Source organism: Stegodyphus dumicola, chromosome 7, assembly GCF_044657685.1.
Source record: "Stegodyphus dumicola isolate Sdum_Otavi_A_Nest chromosome 7, ASM4465768v1".
NCBI lineage: Eukaryota > Metazoa > Arthropoda > Arachnida > Araneae > Eresidae > Stegodyphus > Stegodyphus dumicola.
In genome coordinates, this window is record NC_140774.1 from 77470206 (window position 1) to 77490582 (window position 20377).

At 35.4% G+C, this 20377-nt stretch overlaps 1 protein-coding gene across 1 annotated transcript in view; it reads right to left on the bottom strand.

Annotated features, from left to right (window-relative positions):
- The window catches only part of LOC146996236 (uncharacterized), an 80628-nt gene extending 72955 nt beyond the window's left edge, over nucleotides 1-7673 (bottom strand). Inside the window, exons 1-3 of the mRNA XM_085821394.1 lie at nucleotides 7053-7673; nucleotides 1007-1079; nucleotides 835-909 (exon numbers count right to left, since the gene is read on the bottom strand). Coding sequence (XP_085677520.1) covers nucleotides 835-909; nucleotides 1007-1079; nucleotides 7053-7673 — 769 coding nt within the window. The remainder of the gene's footprint in view (nucleotides 1-834; nucleotides 910-1006; nucleotides 1080-7052) is intronic.
- Nucleotides 7674-20377: the final 12704 nt, after the last annotated feature.

The following is a 20377-nucleotide window of genomic DNA, read 5'->3' on the forward strand; positions in this document are numbered from 1 at the left end:
TATGTCATGTTTTTAAACATTATCCAGTAATAAAAATATTTCAAATTATTATTTGAAATCTAACCCATATGAATTGAAATAAGTTTTTTCTAGCATTTCGTGTATTTTTATATTTCATCTAAAGTGTTTTAAACTGTGTTTCAGCTACCCATTTGGTTAGAAGCATTTTATATTATAGTAAAAAAATATCTTTTATAAAGCAAAGACATTATCACCGAGCTGGGGTGGGAACTTATGATTTATTAAGGAATTAAAAAAGGGAAAAAATAAAATATAAGAAAGGAAATCAATGAAAAAAGAAATTTAAAATGCAAAATTAAAATTTCTGTCATTTCCGAAAAATTCTTGGGATAGCATAAATATTTATTGGCAGACTCGCATTTGAAGTATCAGCCCTTTGAACTGAATTAATCTCTTTTTCGGTGCTTTGTAAAATATTCATGTTCTTTCACTACTGTGGATGTTCATTAAATGCTTTAAATGCCCTGTGGAGGTCTTTAAATGCTATTTTAACCGCAGATGGTTGGAAATGTTCTGCATTATCATCAAAAAACGTCTTTAATGAAACAAAGATATCCCAGCCGAGATGATAGACGACTTTAAAGTATTAAAATAAAAAGCAAACAAATTATGTTGACTGTGATGTTAGACTTAAAATGAAGAGACATACTCCTTTTATGAAACCATCAGTATTTCAGACCATGATCTCACTCTTGCTCAAAATGTAGTTTATTACATCTGAACCTTTTAAGTAATTCTCTCCACAGTACCGTTATTAAATGCTTCTTAAGTAAAAGACGATTTGAAGTGCTTACCTTTGCTGCTTCTACTTACCAGGAAAGCCGCTGATCTCACCAGCTATATTCTTCTTACATGAACCTTTTTTCCCCTCAGATTTCTGAATGAAATCTAAAACACCATTGAATTTCATTAATATGAGAGTATATATGAAAATATATATTTTGAATATTTTTGCATTTGATAGATATACGTTATTCTATCTTACTTGCTATGTGCATTGAATACAACTCAAGCAAAAGAAACAGTGATATTCTTTCAGAAATTTTCATTGTGGGTAACTGGAAGAAAATAACTGATGTGAGTACAAAATGAGAAGAAAACACAAGTCATGTTATTTTTGCATAATTTTTTATATTAAATATGAAGTAAGCTAATAAACACTTTGAACTTTAATGCCCATATTCAAGAAATATAAACATTGTTTCCCTTTACATAGTAATAGTTGGGCTCTTGACAATGATTTGCCCCCCAAATTCTCCAGTCTTCATAATTTAGCCGCGTAGTATCTTTTAGTATTAGGATGCAATCGTTAAGCTCTCTTTAGAAATCCAGTCTTTTTTCAGTAAAGTAAGCAATGGATGGAAAGAGCAAATACAGAAAATTACTTTGAATGTCATCGGATTCTTGAATGAAATCAGAAAACACTGAAGCTATTGAGAATAATTACAGAGGATATCTTCATACTTATTTCTTAGATTTTTATCTGCGCTATAGATAGCTAATTAAGCTGCTCAATATTTATTTACGCTGTTATTTCTCTTAAATTTTCGAACTTCATTAAACTTAAAAAATCAGCTAAAATACACCCCATTTACTGAAAAATACAATTTTCAATTTAAGGTACTTAACATATTCTTTTAGCTCACTTTTCATCTAGCGAGCTAATTCAGTGTGTAAAGCGGGTACAGCACTAGATGCTCTAGCGCCTCTGCATAGCCAGTTAGGAAACTGGGAGTGTTGATGCAATTCAGGAAGTTTCACATAGAAAAAATAAAGTTCCTTGTGTATTATACAAGAAATACGTAGTCCAAACACTACCGTGCTTGAAAAACACACGAATATAGTCTATGTAGACAAAATATTAGAATGCATTAGAACATGATGCATTGGTAAATTTTGAAAGCACGTACTTTAAGCCTGAGTTTTCAGTGTCGTAAATTTTATTTTGAATTAATTTTATACTATGGTTAGACTGTCCTATTTTAAAACTTATAGCGGTGTTACCTATGTAGCAAGCAATTAAATTGCTATTCCCATCCGAACACCCCTTTGCGAATGATCTATCTAAAGTTGGCGATGCGTCCGTAGTGTTCTGAAGAATTAAGTTGTTGGTAGATATAAAATCCTCCAATTTTTGGCCTTTGACGTCAGTTGTGCGGTATCCCCAAGCTGTGTTGTGGGAATTAAAATCTCCTGCGAAAATCTTGTCTGGCATTCTGAATTGTTGTATAATTCTATTTAGAAATCTTGTAGTTGGTTCTATATATGTCGTGGGTGGCGAATAGTTGGATGTTAGGAGGATGGACATCGAATGGACCTCGAGTAGTATTGCCACGTTATCTCCCTCCAGTGCTGCTACTGTTGGAGACCAGTTCGGATTGCAACATACAATTAGCGCTCTGGGCGGATGTTCATGACTTGGTTTTTGATAAACCGTCCATTGCATTGGGAGGCTCAGTAGGATAAGCGATAAGCGATAAGCAACGGAGGACGTGGGCACTGTCCCTTTACCAAAAGGTTAATCGGTATAGCACCACGTCCACCTATATCTAGAGCCTAAAGAGGAATCACAAGACGCCACGCACCGGGCGCCCAAACCCAGAGCCAAATTCAACCCGGGGCAATCCAACAGACCAAATGCCCACGAAAGACAGTCCCAACAACCGCCCAGGCCCCACATTTATTAAATAAAATAACAAAAGCATGCAGGGCCGAAAAGGGCGAGTTTTGACAATAAGCAAAAATTTTACAAAGGTGTAATACACACAAATATAGAATATACATAAGCTAAAGTACAGTCTGATGTTGGGCAGCCCAATAATATACAATGAGTAAAATATAGACAGTAGAATTAGACTTAATGACAATATAACATAAAAATAGAGAACATAGTGAAATAATGAATGTAAATGATTACAGCAATACACAGAGGATATACCAAAAGAAATAAAAAATAAAAGAATACAATGTAACAGAATGCAATAGCGGTACAATATAATTGATCACGTGGTATTGTGGGAAAAACATGCAATAAGGCTAATTATACGAGTATGAGGAATAAAAATAACATATTTAGCCTGCATAAAAGTTAACGAATATAAGATACCATACAATACTATACAATATTACAATACAATACAATACAAAAAAAATTAACATATTTAACCTGTACTAAAAGCCAACTGATATAAGATACTATACAATACTATACAATACCACAATACAATACGATACAGTAGATACAATACCACAATATAATACGATACAGTAGATGCTATACAATACTATACAATGAAAATACAAAATACATTCAGTGTTGGTGACACAAAAATACATTTAAAATTGTCATGACACTAGTGATGAAAATACAAAATACATTCAGTGTTGGTGATACAAAAATACATTTAAAATTGTCATGACACCAGTGATCCTAATGCAGCAAATAAATTGATGCAGTTACCTGCATAAAAGATAACTTATATAAGATACCATACAATACTATACAATACTACAATACAATACAATACAAAAGCTAATTAAACGATTATAATGAATAAAAATTAACATATTTAACCTGTATAAAGCCAACTGATATAAGATACTATACAATACAAAACAATACCATAATATGATACGATACAGTAGATACTATACAATACTATACAATAAAAATATAAAATACATTCAGTGTTGGTAACACAAATATACATTTAAAATTGTCATGACACTTGTGATCCTTATGCAGCAAATAAATTGATGCAGACAGTTAAATGTGTTACTATACATTTGCAAAGGATGAAATATAGACTTAAGTATGCCACAAATTATGAACATATATTATACCGTGAAAAACACAAAATACATTCAATGTTGGTATAAATACAATGGATATATTTAAAACAATGGATAATGGTTGGATATATTATACAATGAAAATCTCTAGCGACCCCAATACATTCAGTGTTATTATTACACAGAAAATTAAATGTATGATATTACATGGGCAATTGATGAAAAGAAGACAGTAACAGTATAATGTATAGCCAAATATGCAAGTATATGGTATACCGATGTTTAACAGCAACTGGCAAACAATGTACCATTAATACGCCCAACTAGATATGCCAAGATATTATATACTATTATACAGTGAAAAACGCAAAATACGTTCAATGTAGATATTATAATAGTGCATTATGAGGGAATACAGACAGTTATATGTTTGATAATACATGGGCAAAAGATAAAAATAAAGACAATAACATTATTATTCATAGGTAAATATGCAGATTTAATATATTCAGATATTTAACAGCACCTGGTAAAAAATGTACCATAAGTACATTGATAGCTGCTATGGACAGCAAAGAGATTATTAGGACGGGACATATGCAACAGATAAATATGCGAATTCAATATATTCAGATATTTAACAGCACCTGGTAATAAATGTACCATAAGTACATTGATAGCTGCTATGGACAACAAAGAGACTATTAGGACAATACATATGCAACAGATAACTATATACAGATATTTAACAGATAAATATATACAGATAAATTCAATATATACAGATATTTAACAGCACTTGATAATAAATGTGCATATGCAAAAGATAACATTATTATTCATCGGTAAATAGGCAAATGCAAGATATACAGATACTAAACAGCACCTGGTATTAAATGTACCAAAGGTACAAGGACAGCTGTTATAGACAATATTACATGGTTGCACTTAGAAAAAGATGCTGAGAGAGAATATACAAATATTTGACTGCTGCTATACACAGCGACTTATAACAGATGGATTACAATAGATTACAATGGTTACAAACACTTCAGAGCATAAAAGTAGATGGGTTATAATATATACAAGCAGTTGAAGAAGTTGAATCATATGTCGATATTATAAGGCACAAAGATCAAGTCCCAGATTCATCAGTTTGTCAATTAAACGGACTATCTTTTTGACTTGATGCCGTTGCTTAATCAAAAAACGACTAAAGGCAGTAGTCCTATCCGTTGGTGGAAAAGGAATATGGAATTCAGTAGTAAGTGGACAATCGATTAGATAGTGTTCTGGATTGCCCAGTTGTCCTTAACTACAGAGTGCTGAGGAAGAGAGTCCATGTCTCTCGAAATATAAGGGAAAAGGCCCGTGGCCCGTAATGTAGAAGATCAGCTGTGGTGGCATGATTAATCGGTCTAAATCTACTTTAGGGACATGGGCAAATGCTCGGCGACCAGTTTCCTCCGAACTCCATGCATTTTGCCACAAGGAGATGGCTGTGAGAAGTAAGTGACGCTTTAGATTAGATACTGGGCGTGAAACCGTCAAGGTCTGTGTTATCTCGTGATTCTGTGCTGCTTCTTTAGCAAGCCTATCGACAGTTTCATTACCGTAGTTCCCCACATGAGCTTTTGTCCATTCTAAACAAATGTGTAGATTTTTATGTCGAGACAAGCTAGTTTGAATGTCCACAATAATGTGCAAGAGTATTATATAAATTGCGGGGGCAATTGGCATCTCTTAATGCATATAGAACTGCCGGCCACCACAGCGTATCGAAGGCGCTCTTCAAATCCACTGAGATAAACGCTGTGTGGTGGCCGGAGAACTTATTGCGCAGGATGGTATCTTGAACTTCCTTTAAAGCGTGCAGTGTTGATCTTTTGGTGCGAAAACCGTACTGAAAAGGACAGAGATAATTTGTTGAGTGCAAATGAAATCTCAATCGTCCCATTAGAAGTTTTTCAAAAGTTTTGCCAAAAGCTGACAACAAACAAATAGGGCGATAAGAATCGGCAAGGGCTGGATCACGGTGTTTCTTTAAAAATAAGATCACCTGGCCAATTTCAAAACATCGAGGAAAAGTTCCACTATTGAATAGCTTATTGAACAGGCTTTGGAAGAGACTGAGATTGGTGCTAATAATCAATTTGACAATACGATAGTCAACACCATCTGGACCCGGTGCGCGCTTATTAGGGAGTTGGCGTAAGACTTGCCGAATTTCTTGAGTAGTAAAAATAACATCGTCTGGTGTTTGAAGACTAGAAGTTTGATTTCGAATAGTCTGATGAAAGGAGGAATCAGTTGAATTATCATCTGTAGAAAAACCGTATCAAGGACTTCTGATAGAGTTGATTCAGTCAGGTGACTATTAGGACTAACTGTAGCTAAAAGATGGAAAGTTGCTGGCTTAAACAGCTTGTCGGTCGCAATCTTATGATGAATACCATAAACAGATGTTGTCTCAGAACAAAATTTGCGCCAGCTAGTTAATTTGGCACGTATAATCATTTGTTTGTAACATGCTCTTTCCTGTCGGTAAAGAAGCAGAGTATTGGAGCTGATATTATTTCGACGCTCTTGCTTTAGCCGACGTCGAAGAGCTCTACATTTTTGTTGTTGAGTACGAAGCTGAGCATTCCACCAATTTAATGTACATAACTTCTTAGTGGTACGAATAGGCAAAACACTATCACATACTATTCGAATGGTAGCCATAAGATCACTAGTAAAATTTTGTAGATCTTCACGAGAATGCAGAGATTGAAGGCGAGAATGATAAGAGGCCAAATTGGCTTGAATGGCTGCAGTAAACTGTCTGCCCTTTCGGCCAGGTAAATTATAACGCCGTATGATTGAGGTGGCTGTAGTTCCCGCGAGTGAAAAACGTATATAGTTATGGTCTGATAGACTTAGACCCTCAATTACTCGCCAATCTTGAAGAAGAGAGGCCATAGGCAAAGTAGACAAAGTCAAATCTGGCCAACCATGTGAATGTTGACGATCAAAAGCCGAGGAGCATCATGTGAATTATGTTTCACGAGATTAAAACTGGATATAAAATCTTCCAGAAGTCTACCCTTTACGTCCGTAGTAGCATATCCCCACGAAACATTATGAGCATTAAAATCACCAGAAAAGAGCAAATTTGCAATTTGAATTGAGGTCAGTAAATCTTGCATCGCAGAGAGCACAGGTTCGATTTCTGAAGACGGTGAGGAATAAATGGAAACCAGGAGGACTGTCAGATGATGAACTTCCAGAAGAACAGCAACAATATCTCGCTGCGCAGTGACAAGTAAAGGAGACCAGGAAGAATTACAATTGACAATAATTGCACGGGGTGGAAGTAAAGGATCTTCCTTTTGATATGGTGTCCAGTGCAGTGGAAAGCCAACCGCCTTACCATTTAGACAATACGGCTCCTGGATTAAGATGAAGTCAATATGCACAGAAGTAGCATATTCTACAGTCTGTGCCGTCGCAGCTCGAGCATGTTGAAGGTTAATTTGTAGACATTCCGTCGGTAAAGTTCGTTGCAGAAGAGTGGTATTAAGATCTTTTTGTATATGATCCAATGAAGAATCAGATACTAAGTTACCTGATGTTAGACTATAAGGATTGAAGTTAGTAGTCTGTGTTTGCCCTGATGAGCTGGACGCGACGTTGATACTCTGGACAATCGGGGTGGTAGGCGGGATGGGCGAAGTCATATCTGGTACCGTAACGATTATTGGCTTCGCCACAGTTGATGCATTCAGGTGTTTGAGCTGTGCAATCTTTGAGCCCGTGATCTCCTGCACAGTAGGAGCAGTATTTTCGCTTACTCTTGCATTCTGTTTGCACATGGCCATATTGCTGACAACAACAACATAAAATCATAATCTACTAAATTGCTTAAATAAAATAAAATACTAATTAAATAAAATACTAATCTACTAAATAATAAACTAACTACTATTGCTGACAGGAGTAACATCTTTTAATTCCAATAAATTCAGTGGCTCTGTGAGTTTGCCAGCCGACGAAGATTTTTCGCCGACGCATGACCGCAGCAAAACCTGGGGAGTCACATTCAACAATCCATTTAATGTATCCCTTCCGTCGCTCCCTGAGACGGAATCGCATCGTGAATGCTGTTTCTGACAATCCCGTGGCTCCGCTGAGTTCTGAAAGTACTGTTTGCGGTGTGATTGATTCCGGCAAGTCATGGATAGCAATTCTTGGTTTTCGTCTGATTGGTCTACTGACATCTGCTGGTACATCAGAGCGCGTGAGTTCTTGTTCGAGTGTCGCAACATCATCAGGGGTTTGACAGAAGACCTCCAAACCTCCGTTATTTATTTTAGTAATACGATCTATTCCAACTTTAAGTTGTGAGAGCGGAACTTTGGTATTAAGCTGTTCTTTAAGCGTATCACTAGTAGTGTCAGCTTTAGGACGAATAATAAGGCTAGGCTTTTTAGGTCGTCGAACAATATCCGCAAAAGATGGAGCAGGAGCCAAAGCCTGATCAGCTGTAGATGGGAGAACAGGTGACTGGAAAGAATGTTGTCGAACCGCTTCACAGCAAAGTATGGTAGATGTATTGACTTCAGCGTCCACCAATTCTGGAATAGATAAGCCCTCAGGCCCCTGTAAGGCCAAAGTTTGCAAAGTTGTTAGAGATTGTAACAGATGCTCTCGAAGGTCCGAAGATAAGAGGATTCTGCCACCTCTGCTGGTGGTAGCTACTTTGCGTATATCAGCACAGAGTAGTGTAATTTTATCCGCATAAGGTAAGTCAGAGTCTAACAAATCGGGTGCGCTAGTAGCCCCCTGTGATGTTTCTCTGGCAGTTGTTTAAACAGATTTACGGGACATTATAAAGTATTAAAGAGCAGTAGTAAAACATAAACTAAAAGTGCTATGTCCAAAAGTCACTAAGAACGATCAGATTAAAATGTCTATGTGACACGTGATAACAGAGAATAATACAAGCAAAATTCCTGTATAACTAATCAATATACACAAAGTAATGTTTAGACAGCAGAATGACTAAAATTTTAACTGACTCAAATACATATCGAGGTATATTATCAGCAGTTATAATAGCAAGACACTAAATATAGGCAGAGATTATAGATTTCAATCTTCACAATATGAAACAACTAAGTCCAGTAAAATTAATTAAATTACATAAAAAAAACCATAAAATAAAGTGAAACAATGCTTAAGGAATATTATAAGACAGTTGAGAGATCAAGAAATATACTTAAAACACTATTTTAAACAATACAAATGTCAAAAAACGAAAACCGAACACTTGTCGAGTGAGATTCGACAATAGTCTAATGACGAGAACTGGATCTCGACAAAAAGTTCAATGTTAAAAATTTCGCGAAAAACAACTGCCAACTTGCACATGCTGCAGAATCGCGGTACAAGTGACTTGCGGGACCGCCACAGCTTGTCGGCGGATGCGTCGATCCACGCGTGCTGACGTCACTCTAGCTGCACCTGCACACCTCCTTGTTCTCACATTTCCTTGTTCCAACCATGTTCGCCATAGCCGATGCACCGTGCTCGCATCCATGTGGGTATCAGCTGCGATTTGGAGTAAGGACCAACCCACCCTTCTCAGTCCGATCACCATAATCATAAAATCGTCTATCTGCTGGAAGTGCTTTCGTTGACGGCGGCCTGGCATTTTTTCCTATTAGACGTATCCTTCGGGACAAAAACCAACTTTTTTCGATAATTCGTCTGGCAGAAATAACAACACGAATATTGCCCATTCTGCACGTTCCCTATGTCTTACTTCACGTGCGTCGGAGAGCTGCGCATTTCACATCATTCGCATAACTCAGTGACGTGCTTCTACTCTAAAATTTGCATAAATTTCTGACCTCTCCTTCTTGGTGTTGCATTTTCAATGTCGAGCAGTTTATATCCTTTCCCCTTAGCCAGCTTAAAATTCCTTATCTGGCCCTTATTTTCGCAATCGTTGGTCGTAGTCATAGATTTCCAACTACAGAAACATTTTAAATGATGAAAATATTCGTGTTTTAAAAATTTCAAACTGAAAAAAAAAAAAAAAAAAAAAGAACTGGGGAAATAACTAAATCTAACTTTTAATGGGTGTCTCTCGGTTCCTATTCTTATATTTTGGGTAAGTTGTACTTCGTTGGAAAAAAATAAAATTATAAGAAGTTTGGCCCAAGTTCCACAAAGTTGATAGGGATATTTAATTCCAGAATTTGCAGTTTTTGATGTTGTTATTACTATTATGCAACTACAGTGTCTACAGTGTACTGTAGTTGCATAATAGTAAAACTGAATTTTACTTGTCTTCTATTATGAGTAATAAAAATAAAAGTCTAGCTTAACCTGTTTGCTTTATTGAAGTTTGAGGAATGACTCACTTTTGACATCAAATTGCTGAATAAATTAAGCTACTAAGGTAAATTTAAAAAATTCAAGAATCATTTTATTTCACGGAACGTGGCACAATTGTTTAGGTATCTCTTTACATTGCATTCTATTACTACCTGTACATTTTTCTTCCGCTTGGAATACTCTTTCTCTCAGATTTTACTGTACGTTATAATTAGGAATGTGAATGTAATATAATACGAGAGTATTGTTACGAATTTTATAAATATGTAAATAATTTTAGTAACATTATTGCACGAATCGTAGTACTTCATGTATAATGTAACATGCAATGCCTCAGAAAGGCCCAGGTTTTCCAGGAAAATAGGATTACAGGGGTAAGGCTATTTAACACTAAGATAGCGATAATTTTGGTGACTAATTTTTGTCTCCAGATTTGACGAGAAATCACCAAAAGTCGCCAAACTTCGGAGCGATTTGGGGACATCCTTCTATAACTGTGACTGATCCGATGTAAATTTAAAAAGTTCAAGAACTGTAATTGTATTGTAACTGTAATTGTATCCGGCTCTATGTAACTGTAACCGTGTATGCCTTCCAGCAAATTCGAACACAGAAGATGTAGTAAATTTCTCGTCTACAAGGGAAAAACTATATTCCACCGCAGAGAGCGTCAGTTCTCAGTTTAGTTCAGAGTTTAACTCAGAGTATTGAGAGATCACTGGATAAGCTTGACGCATTTGAGGCCCTTTTATATTGTTTTGCGGTTTAATGCTCTTAGTAGTTTGAAGTGATAGCTCCTGATTGTGCTCTTTTATACTGAGAAGAGCTGTACGAGTACTTTTGTGAAATGTTCCTTAACTGTAAGTATTTCTTTGGGAAAATAAATTCCATCAAGCTATTATCGGTTCTGTGTGCTTTTAGTCCATTGAAACCCATAGGAAAGCAAGAGTATTTTTTTACTGTTGTTTTGTGTTGTTTCATATTCTTCCTTTTGTTCCGAGTGGTACCGTAGGGATGTCAGTACCATAAGACATAAAAGAAGCCTTTGTGGGTTTCGTGAAATGCGCATTGAATCTTCTATTTAACTTTTTGGCTTTATCCGAGCGATAAATTTTGTCTACTGCAATCATTTCTGAAATGTTTCAAGTAGATTAATTTATCGAATTTAATCTATTTGCAACATGTTAAAAAATGACTGAAAAAATATGCTGGTGTTTTCAGTATCGATTATTACAATACTAGTGAATTTCCTTTCGGTCTCTCATTATCTTAAATGAAACCATCTTCACTGATAGGTTCAGTCCATTAAGATGCAAGAAAAGATGAAATAGGTAACGTAAAGAAACAAACCTTAATCCATTCGTCTCACTCATAAGCACAATAAATATTATTTGCACAGTTCCAATTCTTTACAGCGCTACTCAGTACTAGTCTAAATCATCCCATAATATACTGCGACTATTTAATGTACAACTGGTTTCAGTCTAAGTTACTCATTAAATATGTATCCTAAGAGTATAAATTAATATGAGTCTGAAAGATTTTAGAATTTCATTCAAAGAACTGAAAATTTTCTAAAGAACAAACATTCATTCAAAGAACAAACAAAATAAAAACAGAGTTGTCAAGAGTCTTCATGAAATTTTTTAAATCTTGTATCAATTCGATTATTGCAAAGCATACAAGAGCTATTTCCTTGGTTACAGCCGAAACCATCGCGGCAAAAACATCGCGGACGAAAACGTCGCGGAGAAAACAACGCAAGGCGAAAACGTCGTGCTACAAAACATCGCAAAGAGAAAATATCGCAATTCTAAAACATCGTGATACAAAACACCGTCGTCGAAAATAAAGCGGTTAAAAAACTTCGCAGTTTAAAAACATCGTCGTCGAAAATATCGTGGTAAAAATTAAAGTATCTACAAGTCATCGCATAACGATAACATCGCAGACATGCTTTTTTCATATATGCTTTTCGCAAACATGCTTTAATAACTGTAAATGAATATTCCCATAATGACTTGTGAGCGCAAGATGGAAAGAAGGATAATTTTTACTTTCACATTTTTTTATTAACTAATAAATTTTTGGTGAAAAAGTAACAAGGAAACTTAAGCATAGCAAATTAAATGCAACTTATAGAATAGTTAATATAGAATTTTAAATTAATAGAATTTATTAATAGAATTTTAAACCGACATAGCTAACTAACAAAGGCCATTAATAAATCATTTTTATAAAGTTTTTACTGGTAAGTTTTCAGGAAAAGTATAAGCTATAGGTTGCATTAATTTGGTATGCTTAAGTTTCCTTCTTACTTTTTCAGCAAAAATTTATTAGTTAATAAAAAAATTGAAAGTAAAAATTATCCTTCTTTCCATCTTGCGCTCACAAATCATTATGGGAATATCCATTTACAGTTATTAAAGCATGTTTTCAAAAAGCAGGTATGAAAAAGGCATGTCTGCGATGTTATCGTCATGCGATGATTTCTAGATAATTTATTTTTTACCACGATATTTTCGACGACGATGTTTTTAAACTGCGATGTTTTTGAACCGCTTTATTTTCGACGACGGTGTTTTGTACCGCGATGTTTTAGAATTGCGATATTTTCCTCTTTGCGATGTTTTTTCCCACGATGTTTTGTAGCACGACGTTTTCGCCTTGCGTTGTTTTCTCCGCGACGTTTTCGTCCGCGATGTTATCGGCGGACACCATTTCCTTAAAGGGAGGCATACCTTTCTGAGGCCGTTTTAAGGGAAATTGGTTCATATTCCTGTTATAGGTGAAAAAAACTAAGAATGGTCCTTGCATTCAGCTCGTTCGCCGAGAAGTAAATTTGGGTCTAGCAACCAGAGTTTAGTGTCTTATTCGTTTTGTCGCTGGTAAGTCAGAACGTCACATCACAACATATTTCTACTGTCGCATGAAATATTTCTTTTAATTCGTAAGAATGTTAGAGAAATAAACTTCAATCTACTTATCATTTCCTTAATGTACCATGAATGTAGTTTTGAAGTGGAAGAGCTGAACGTTTTGTAAAACTGGTATGACTGGGTACTGTAAAATTATAAATCAATTTCACATGTTTGAAATACTTTACAAATACATAACCAGTTTTTCATAAAAACGAGAATTTATTTTCTTTTAATATAAAGTGTACTCTATTTGCCACTGTAAAAATATTAGGTAAAATTGCAAAAATGAAGTCTGTAGGATCCTCGCCATATCGGACAACGGATAATAGAAAAATTATGGGAAATTATTTTTTTAAATAAGGAACAAAATTAAAGAAAACCAAAATTAAAACAAATTCATTTAACAATAATATATAAAGGCACTTGTATCATTACTTTCAGAAAAAATTATTAACAGTTTTGTTGAAGTAATATGCCACGTCAACAATGATTTATATATTATAATACAACTCTATTTACTCGCACTACTTAGAGGAAACAATTCTGATACTTTTTATCGGATAATACCTGAGATTTGTTTTCAAAAGTTAAAAGCATGTGTAAATAACTGTAACAATGTTATCAAAAGTCTATAATACTGTTACATGGCTATGTTTCATACGGACGAGAAACTGTTTCGCATTTTTGTGCCAGCATGCATTCAGCGGAAGATGTAAACTTAGCTTCAAATCAAAGGTTACTATACTGCAAGGTTTGCTCTTCTCGATCAAGGTCATCAGCGAGGTCATGTCGACGTCCTGCTCCAAAGCAAGGTTCCTCCCTCTTCTCGATCAAAGCGACATCATTCAGAAGACAGATAAATACGTCACTGTCTCAAGCGTTGGAATGGCTACTGTAGCGTAAATGACCTTGCTAGGTTGAAGCTAGCTCAGAGTTTTACCCTTAACACTTTCCTCAAGAATGCCCGCTATAACACTGCTGGTTAAATTAGAATTCGACTGATTTCACCATCTCCAACTGGCGACATTATTTGGCGAGGTTTTAAGAGTTCCTCTTTGTTTGCTCTTTATTTCCCGGTGCCCTCCTTTCCGTTTCTTTTTCTCCGAATGACTTTTTTTTTCGCGCACCTTCTAAACAGCCCAGATATCGAGGTGCCCTCTTATTGTAGAAAAATCCCCCAAATGATTTATGTATCGCCGTTAGAGGGCGCTTCGCTTCTGAAAAGGAATGTTAGTTTTTAGTTTGCGACGTAGTTAGTTAGCAGTGAACCTTCGATGCAATCCAAGTTGCTTTGTAAATAAAATAATTATTTTGTAGATTGTTGAAGTATTTCACTTCATTTAGAATTAGAACCACCTTTCGCAATATGGTGCATCGGTGCCGAGAACCTTTGGCCAATTTAGAAGTTTGTGTTTTTTAATTTTGGATATCATTTTATGCGAAGACAGCCAAGGTAAGCCTGTATTTTCTATTTTTATATAATATGGAAGATCTTATTGCTAAACTGAAATCGAAACGAAAGGTATTGAGGACCGGAGTGTCCAAGATATTAAAGAAAACCGAACTGAAAGATGATAGTAGTATAAATGTAAATGTATTAGAAGAAATTTTAGACCAGTTAAACGAAAAATCAAAATCCTTGAGCAATTTAGACGCTGAAATAGAACGAGAATTAAAAGTCGAAGAAGACGAATTTGAACTTGAAATCTCATCCGCTTTGGAATATGAAGAGAAAATTCAAGTGTGGCAGTTTAGAGGAAAGAAAAAGTTGAAAGAGTTGAATAAGTTGGAAAATTCGGACTGTAGCGATTTTAGCTGTAGCAATTTTTATTGGTAGCGTAATTAAAAATAAGGTAAGTGTTAAATTTCACAAATTGAATTTTAAGGTAAGTTCAACTGCTTATCATAACAAAGTAGTTTGCTTAGCAAAGTAGTCCATTTCCAATAGGACTTTCCAATAGGACGCTTCTTTGAGGGTTTCTTTTTCCGCTCTTGACAGAGCTTCGTAGCGACTCGGAACGAGCCGTAAAATAAACAAGAGAGAAAGGGGCTCTCTAAAGCTTACTAGCGACTCGGGAAGAGCCGTAAAATACAAGAGAAAGGCTCTCTCTTCTCTACGCAACGACTGCGTATACTTCAGACTAAAAAAAAACTCTCTAATTAATTTCACTCACTGTTTTTATGTCCAGGTTTTCTGGGCGTGTCTTGTGCGTCTGCTGCAGTGATTCGCTAAACGTCTTCTTCGGAGCATCTCTCCATTGGTTAACAGGCGCTGATTGTTCTCAGATACTGTCTTGACAGCCTGAGAAACTGAAATTTTCCGTGGGAAAATTCAGAACGTCTTTTTGGGAGGTCTATCTAAATTATTTCGAGAAACAGGCAGTTGGCGACAGTCTATCGCATACACACAATGGACACTCCACAACCCGTGAGAACTTGTATGAAAGTTTTCACCTTTCGTAAAAACAATATGCTTTCCGCACTTTGTTGGGGGTCACGTTCGACCTCAAGAATTCGTGTCATCAGGGTGGTCATCTGGCGCCCATTTGAAGTCTCCTTTTCCCAGACTTCGTGGGAGCCCGTGGGAATATAGCTAACGACGTTACAGGACAATGCAAATAGAGACATTTCTAATGAAACCGTTACAGAATCCCAAAACGAAAGTAACAAATTCACTCGTCTTCCAAAATTAACGATCTCTAAATTTTATGGTGATTCTTCGGATTGGTTAGAATTCATAGGTCAGTTCGAAAATGCGATTGATAAAAATCCGAATTTATCAAAAATAGAAAAATTAATTTACTTAAAAAGCTTTCTTGGTGGCTCAGCCGCCAAAGCTATTTCTGGTTTCGCTCTCATCGAAAATAATTACGAAGCTGCTCTTGAACTGTTACGTTCCAGATTTGGTCAAAAGAACATCTTAATTAATTCGCATTTAGAACAACTCTTAAGTACTTCACCTGTTAGAAATCCTAATGATATAAACGGATTAAGAAAACTTCTAGATCACGCCGAAGTACAGATAAGAAATCTTGAAGCATTAAAAATAGACTCTGATACCTACGGAAATCTGTTAACGCCTTTAATTTTGAAATTACTTCCTAATGAATTCGTTCTTGATTATAGCCAAAAAATTAAAGACGAAAATTGGGATTTAAAAGGTTTGTTAGCCTTTTTGAGGAACGAAGTATTCAGTAGAGAACTCGCGGCTTCTGTTAATTATAATTCTAGAGAAAAATATTCGCGATTGGAAAAGCATTTGCCCTTCAAACATAAACATTCTCCAGCCATAACGAGCAAGCCGTCTACAGTTGAGTTATTAGCGGCGTCATCCGAATCGCAGTGTCTGTTCTGCGGGAACACAAATCATAAATCTGCGGATTGCGAAATTTTTAAGTGTAGAAAAGAAAAAAAGAGATCTTAAAACGTGAATCGCGGTGTTTTTTATGTTTGGGTCGATTTCACCGTATTCAAAATTGTAAACAAAAAATAAACTGTGCCTTCTGCTTTAATAAACACTCGAAAGCCATTTGTTATTCATTCCATCAGAAAAAAGATAATGAAAAACCTAAAAAGAAAACGTCGGATTCGAGCGTTATTTCCGTTGTTTCGTCATATAATTCCGATGAAAATAGATTTAATAAAATATTATTACAAACGGCTTCTGCATTGATCGGAAATAATGATAAATCTGAAAATGTCAGAATTCTTTTTGATAATGGCTCAATGAGATCTTTCATAACTAAAGATGTATCTACTAAAATGGAACTTCCGATTGTTAGAAAAGAATCACTTTCTGTTTATTACTTTGGTGATAAAAGTGCGTTAGAAAAAACCTTTAATGTTGTTAGAGCAAAACTAGAAAATGTAAACGATCCTAATCTTAATATATATATTGAGCTTCTTGAAACCGAAAATATATCCAATACTGTTATCTCTCCTCCAGATTTGAACTTTGCTAAGAAAAATAAAATTTTACAAAATTTACAATTAGCAGATTGTTGTATGAAAAGTGACAAAATTAATATTCTCATAGGGGTAGATTTCTACTATTCTATAATTACTGGTAAAATTAAAAGAATTTCAAGAAATGTAGTAGCCACAGAATCTTTATTTGGGTGGTGTTTGCAGGGTAAAGTAAATAATGATCATAGTGAATTATTAACTATGAAAGTAATTGTAAATGAAAACTTGATATCAGATCAGTTACAACAGTTTTGGAAGCTAGAAAACTTGGGTTTGGAAAGTGATACTCAAAACGACAAAACTGTTGATTTAGAAATTATGAAATCTTTCGAATCTGATATCAGGTATAAGAACTGCAGATACCAAGTAAAATTACCTTGGAAACCGAATTCAAAACATTTAATGGAAGATAATAGGGATATAGCACTTGAAAGATTTAAGAAATTGAGTAACAAATTTAAAATTGATAACTCTTTGTTTGTTCAATACACATAGGTTTCAAAGGATTACGAGTTAAAACATATTATTGAACCAGTTCAAGAAGACAATCAAAATGATAAAACCCTATTTTATTTACCTTATAGAGCAGTCATCAGAAATGATAGAGCAACAAGCAAACTAAGAATAGTTTATGATGCTTCAGCCCATAAACCAAAAACACTGTCTCTAAATGACTGTTTATATACTGGTCCGAACCTATATCCTGATATTTTTGATTTATTGATAAAATTTAGACAAAATTCGATAGCCTTTACAGCGGACATTAGACAAGCATTCTTACAGATAGAGTTAAATGAAGAAGACAGGGACATTACACGATTCTTTTGGAAAGATGATCCCGGTGATAACAATGAAAGTTTGAAAACCTTTAGATTTACAAGAGTTTTGTTTGGAGTAAAATCTAGTCCCTTTCTTCCCGCTGCTACTATTAAGCATCACCTTCAAAAATATTGAGAAATATATCCTGAAACAGTAGAACTCTTAAAGAACTGCCTGTATGTTGATGACATTATTGGTGGTCAACAAAATTTAGAACAAGCCCTGAAAACAAGTTTAGAAATTGTGAACATTTTTAATGAAGCTAGCATGTCACTACATAAGTGGCATACTAATTCCAAAGAACTCAAAGATATTTGGCATCGCAAAGAATTTTCGATACAAGAATCTCCTGAAGTTGTCCCGATCAAAGTGTTAGGAATTAACTGGGATACGGATAATGATAATTTTTATTTTGACACTCAGCACTTGACAAATTTCATTTCCTCGTCAATCAACTCAAAACGTTTTCTATTGCAAACCGCAGGCCGTATTTTTGATCCTGTCGGATTTTATGGCCCTTTCACTATAAGAATAAAGTGTCTGATTCAGGAAATCTGGTCTGCCAAAATTGATCGGGACGATGAACTGCCACCTGATCTTAGTTATAAATGGAAAGCCTGGTACGAAGAAATTGAAGAACTGAACCACCTCAGAATTCCCCGCTACTATTTAGAAGGAATATTAGATGCAGATGTGAAACAAATAGAACTCCATAGCTTTTCTGATGCTAGTTTGAAAGCTTATAGATGCGTGGTATATCTGAGAATAGTTTTGAACAATGGAACTTTTCAAACAGTTTTTGTTGCTTCCAAGAGTAGAGTTGCTCCTCTGAAATCCCTTACACTTCCTAGATTGGAGCTTTTGGGTGCGCTTTTATCCGCTAGATTGAGTGATAAAATAGCAAAATCTTTAAAATACGAAGTAATCCCCTTCCACTGGACTGATTCTCAAATAACGTATTTTTGGATTCAGGGATCTCCCGAAAGATTTAAATCTTTCATCAAAAACAGAGTTTACGAAATTCAGAAACTAACTGAAAGCAATAATTGGCATTATTGCCGTGGGAAAGATAACCCCTCCGACCTCATATCACGAGGAACTACTGTTGCTAATTTAAGAAATTGTTCACTTTGGTGGTTTGGACCAGAATGGTTGCAAAACAAACGTATAGACTGGCCAGTTCAACCGAAGTTTGACGTGGGAAACGATAAGCAACTAGAACTCCGTAGTAAGATATCTGTTTATGACGTTGTTGTAAAAAGAGATGATCAACTATTGGATATAACAAAATTCAGTAATGTGCTGAAATATCTCAGAATTATGGCATGGGTTAGACGTTTCGTTGCTAAGGCAAGAAAACCACCTGCTAATAGTGGAACACTAAGTGCTTCTGAAATTCAGGACACTGAAATATTTTGTGTTCGTAAAGCCCAGATGGATTTCTTCACACCTGAAATTAAGGCTGTTCAATCTAACAAGTCAATTTCTCCAAGCTCTGATATATTCAGCTTGGCACCGTTTCTTGATGAAAATAAAATTCTCCAAATTAAGGGAAGATTAGAAGAAACCGAATATACAGTTGACGAGAAGCATCCAGTTCTTCTTCCTAAAGATTCCAAATTTACCGAATTAATTGTAAAAAGGGAACATAATAACGTTCTGCATGCGGGAGTTGCAGCAACTTTAGCCAAACTAAGACAGAAATTTTGGATTCCTAAAGGTCGTCAGTTGGTAAAGAAAGTTTTAGGGAACTGTTTAATTTGTCGGAAATACGCAGTAAAACCAGCGAAACAAATGACAGCTCAGTTACCTAAAGATCGAATTGTTGAAACTCCACCTTTCTATGTTACAGGCGTGGATTTCACAGGTCCAGTTTACATCAGGTCTGGAAACGACATTCAGAAATCATACATCGTATTGTTTACGTGCGCTGTTACACGAGCGTTACATCTAGAACTCATTTCCAACATGTCTGCAAACAAATTCATTTTGGCTCTCAGACGTTTCATTTCGAGAAGAGGAAACTGTCGCACATTTTATTCAGATAACGCGAAAACTTTCAAATATGCTGCCAAAGATTTACAGTATTTTTACAGCATAATTAAAGGTACAGACTTTCAAAATTTTCTAGCAAATGAAGGCTTGACTTGGAAATTTATCGTCGAGCTTGCTCCATGGTGGGGAGCTTTTTATGAACGTCTTATGAAAACCATAAAAGGAACCGTTGAAAACGATATTAGGCAGAGCTCAACTGAATTTTGAAGAATTTATGACTGTGTTGACAGAGGTCGAAAATATTGTGAATAGACGTCCTTTGACCTATGTTTACAACGATTTACATGAACCTGAACCGCTTGCACCAGCTGATTTTCTATTGATCGGACAAAAGGATGAATATCCATACAACTTTGCTGAGATCCTGAATAACTCTCCAACAAGAAAGAGTCTAATAAAACGAAAAGAATATCAGACAA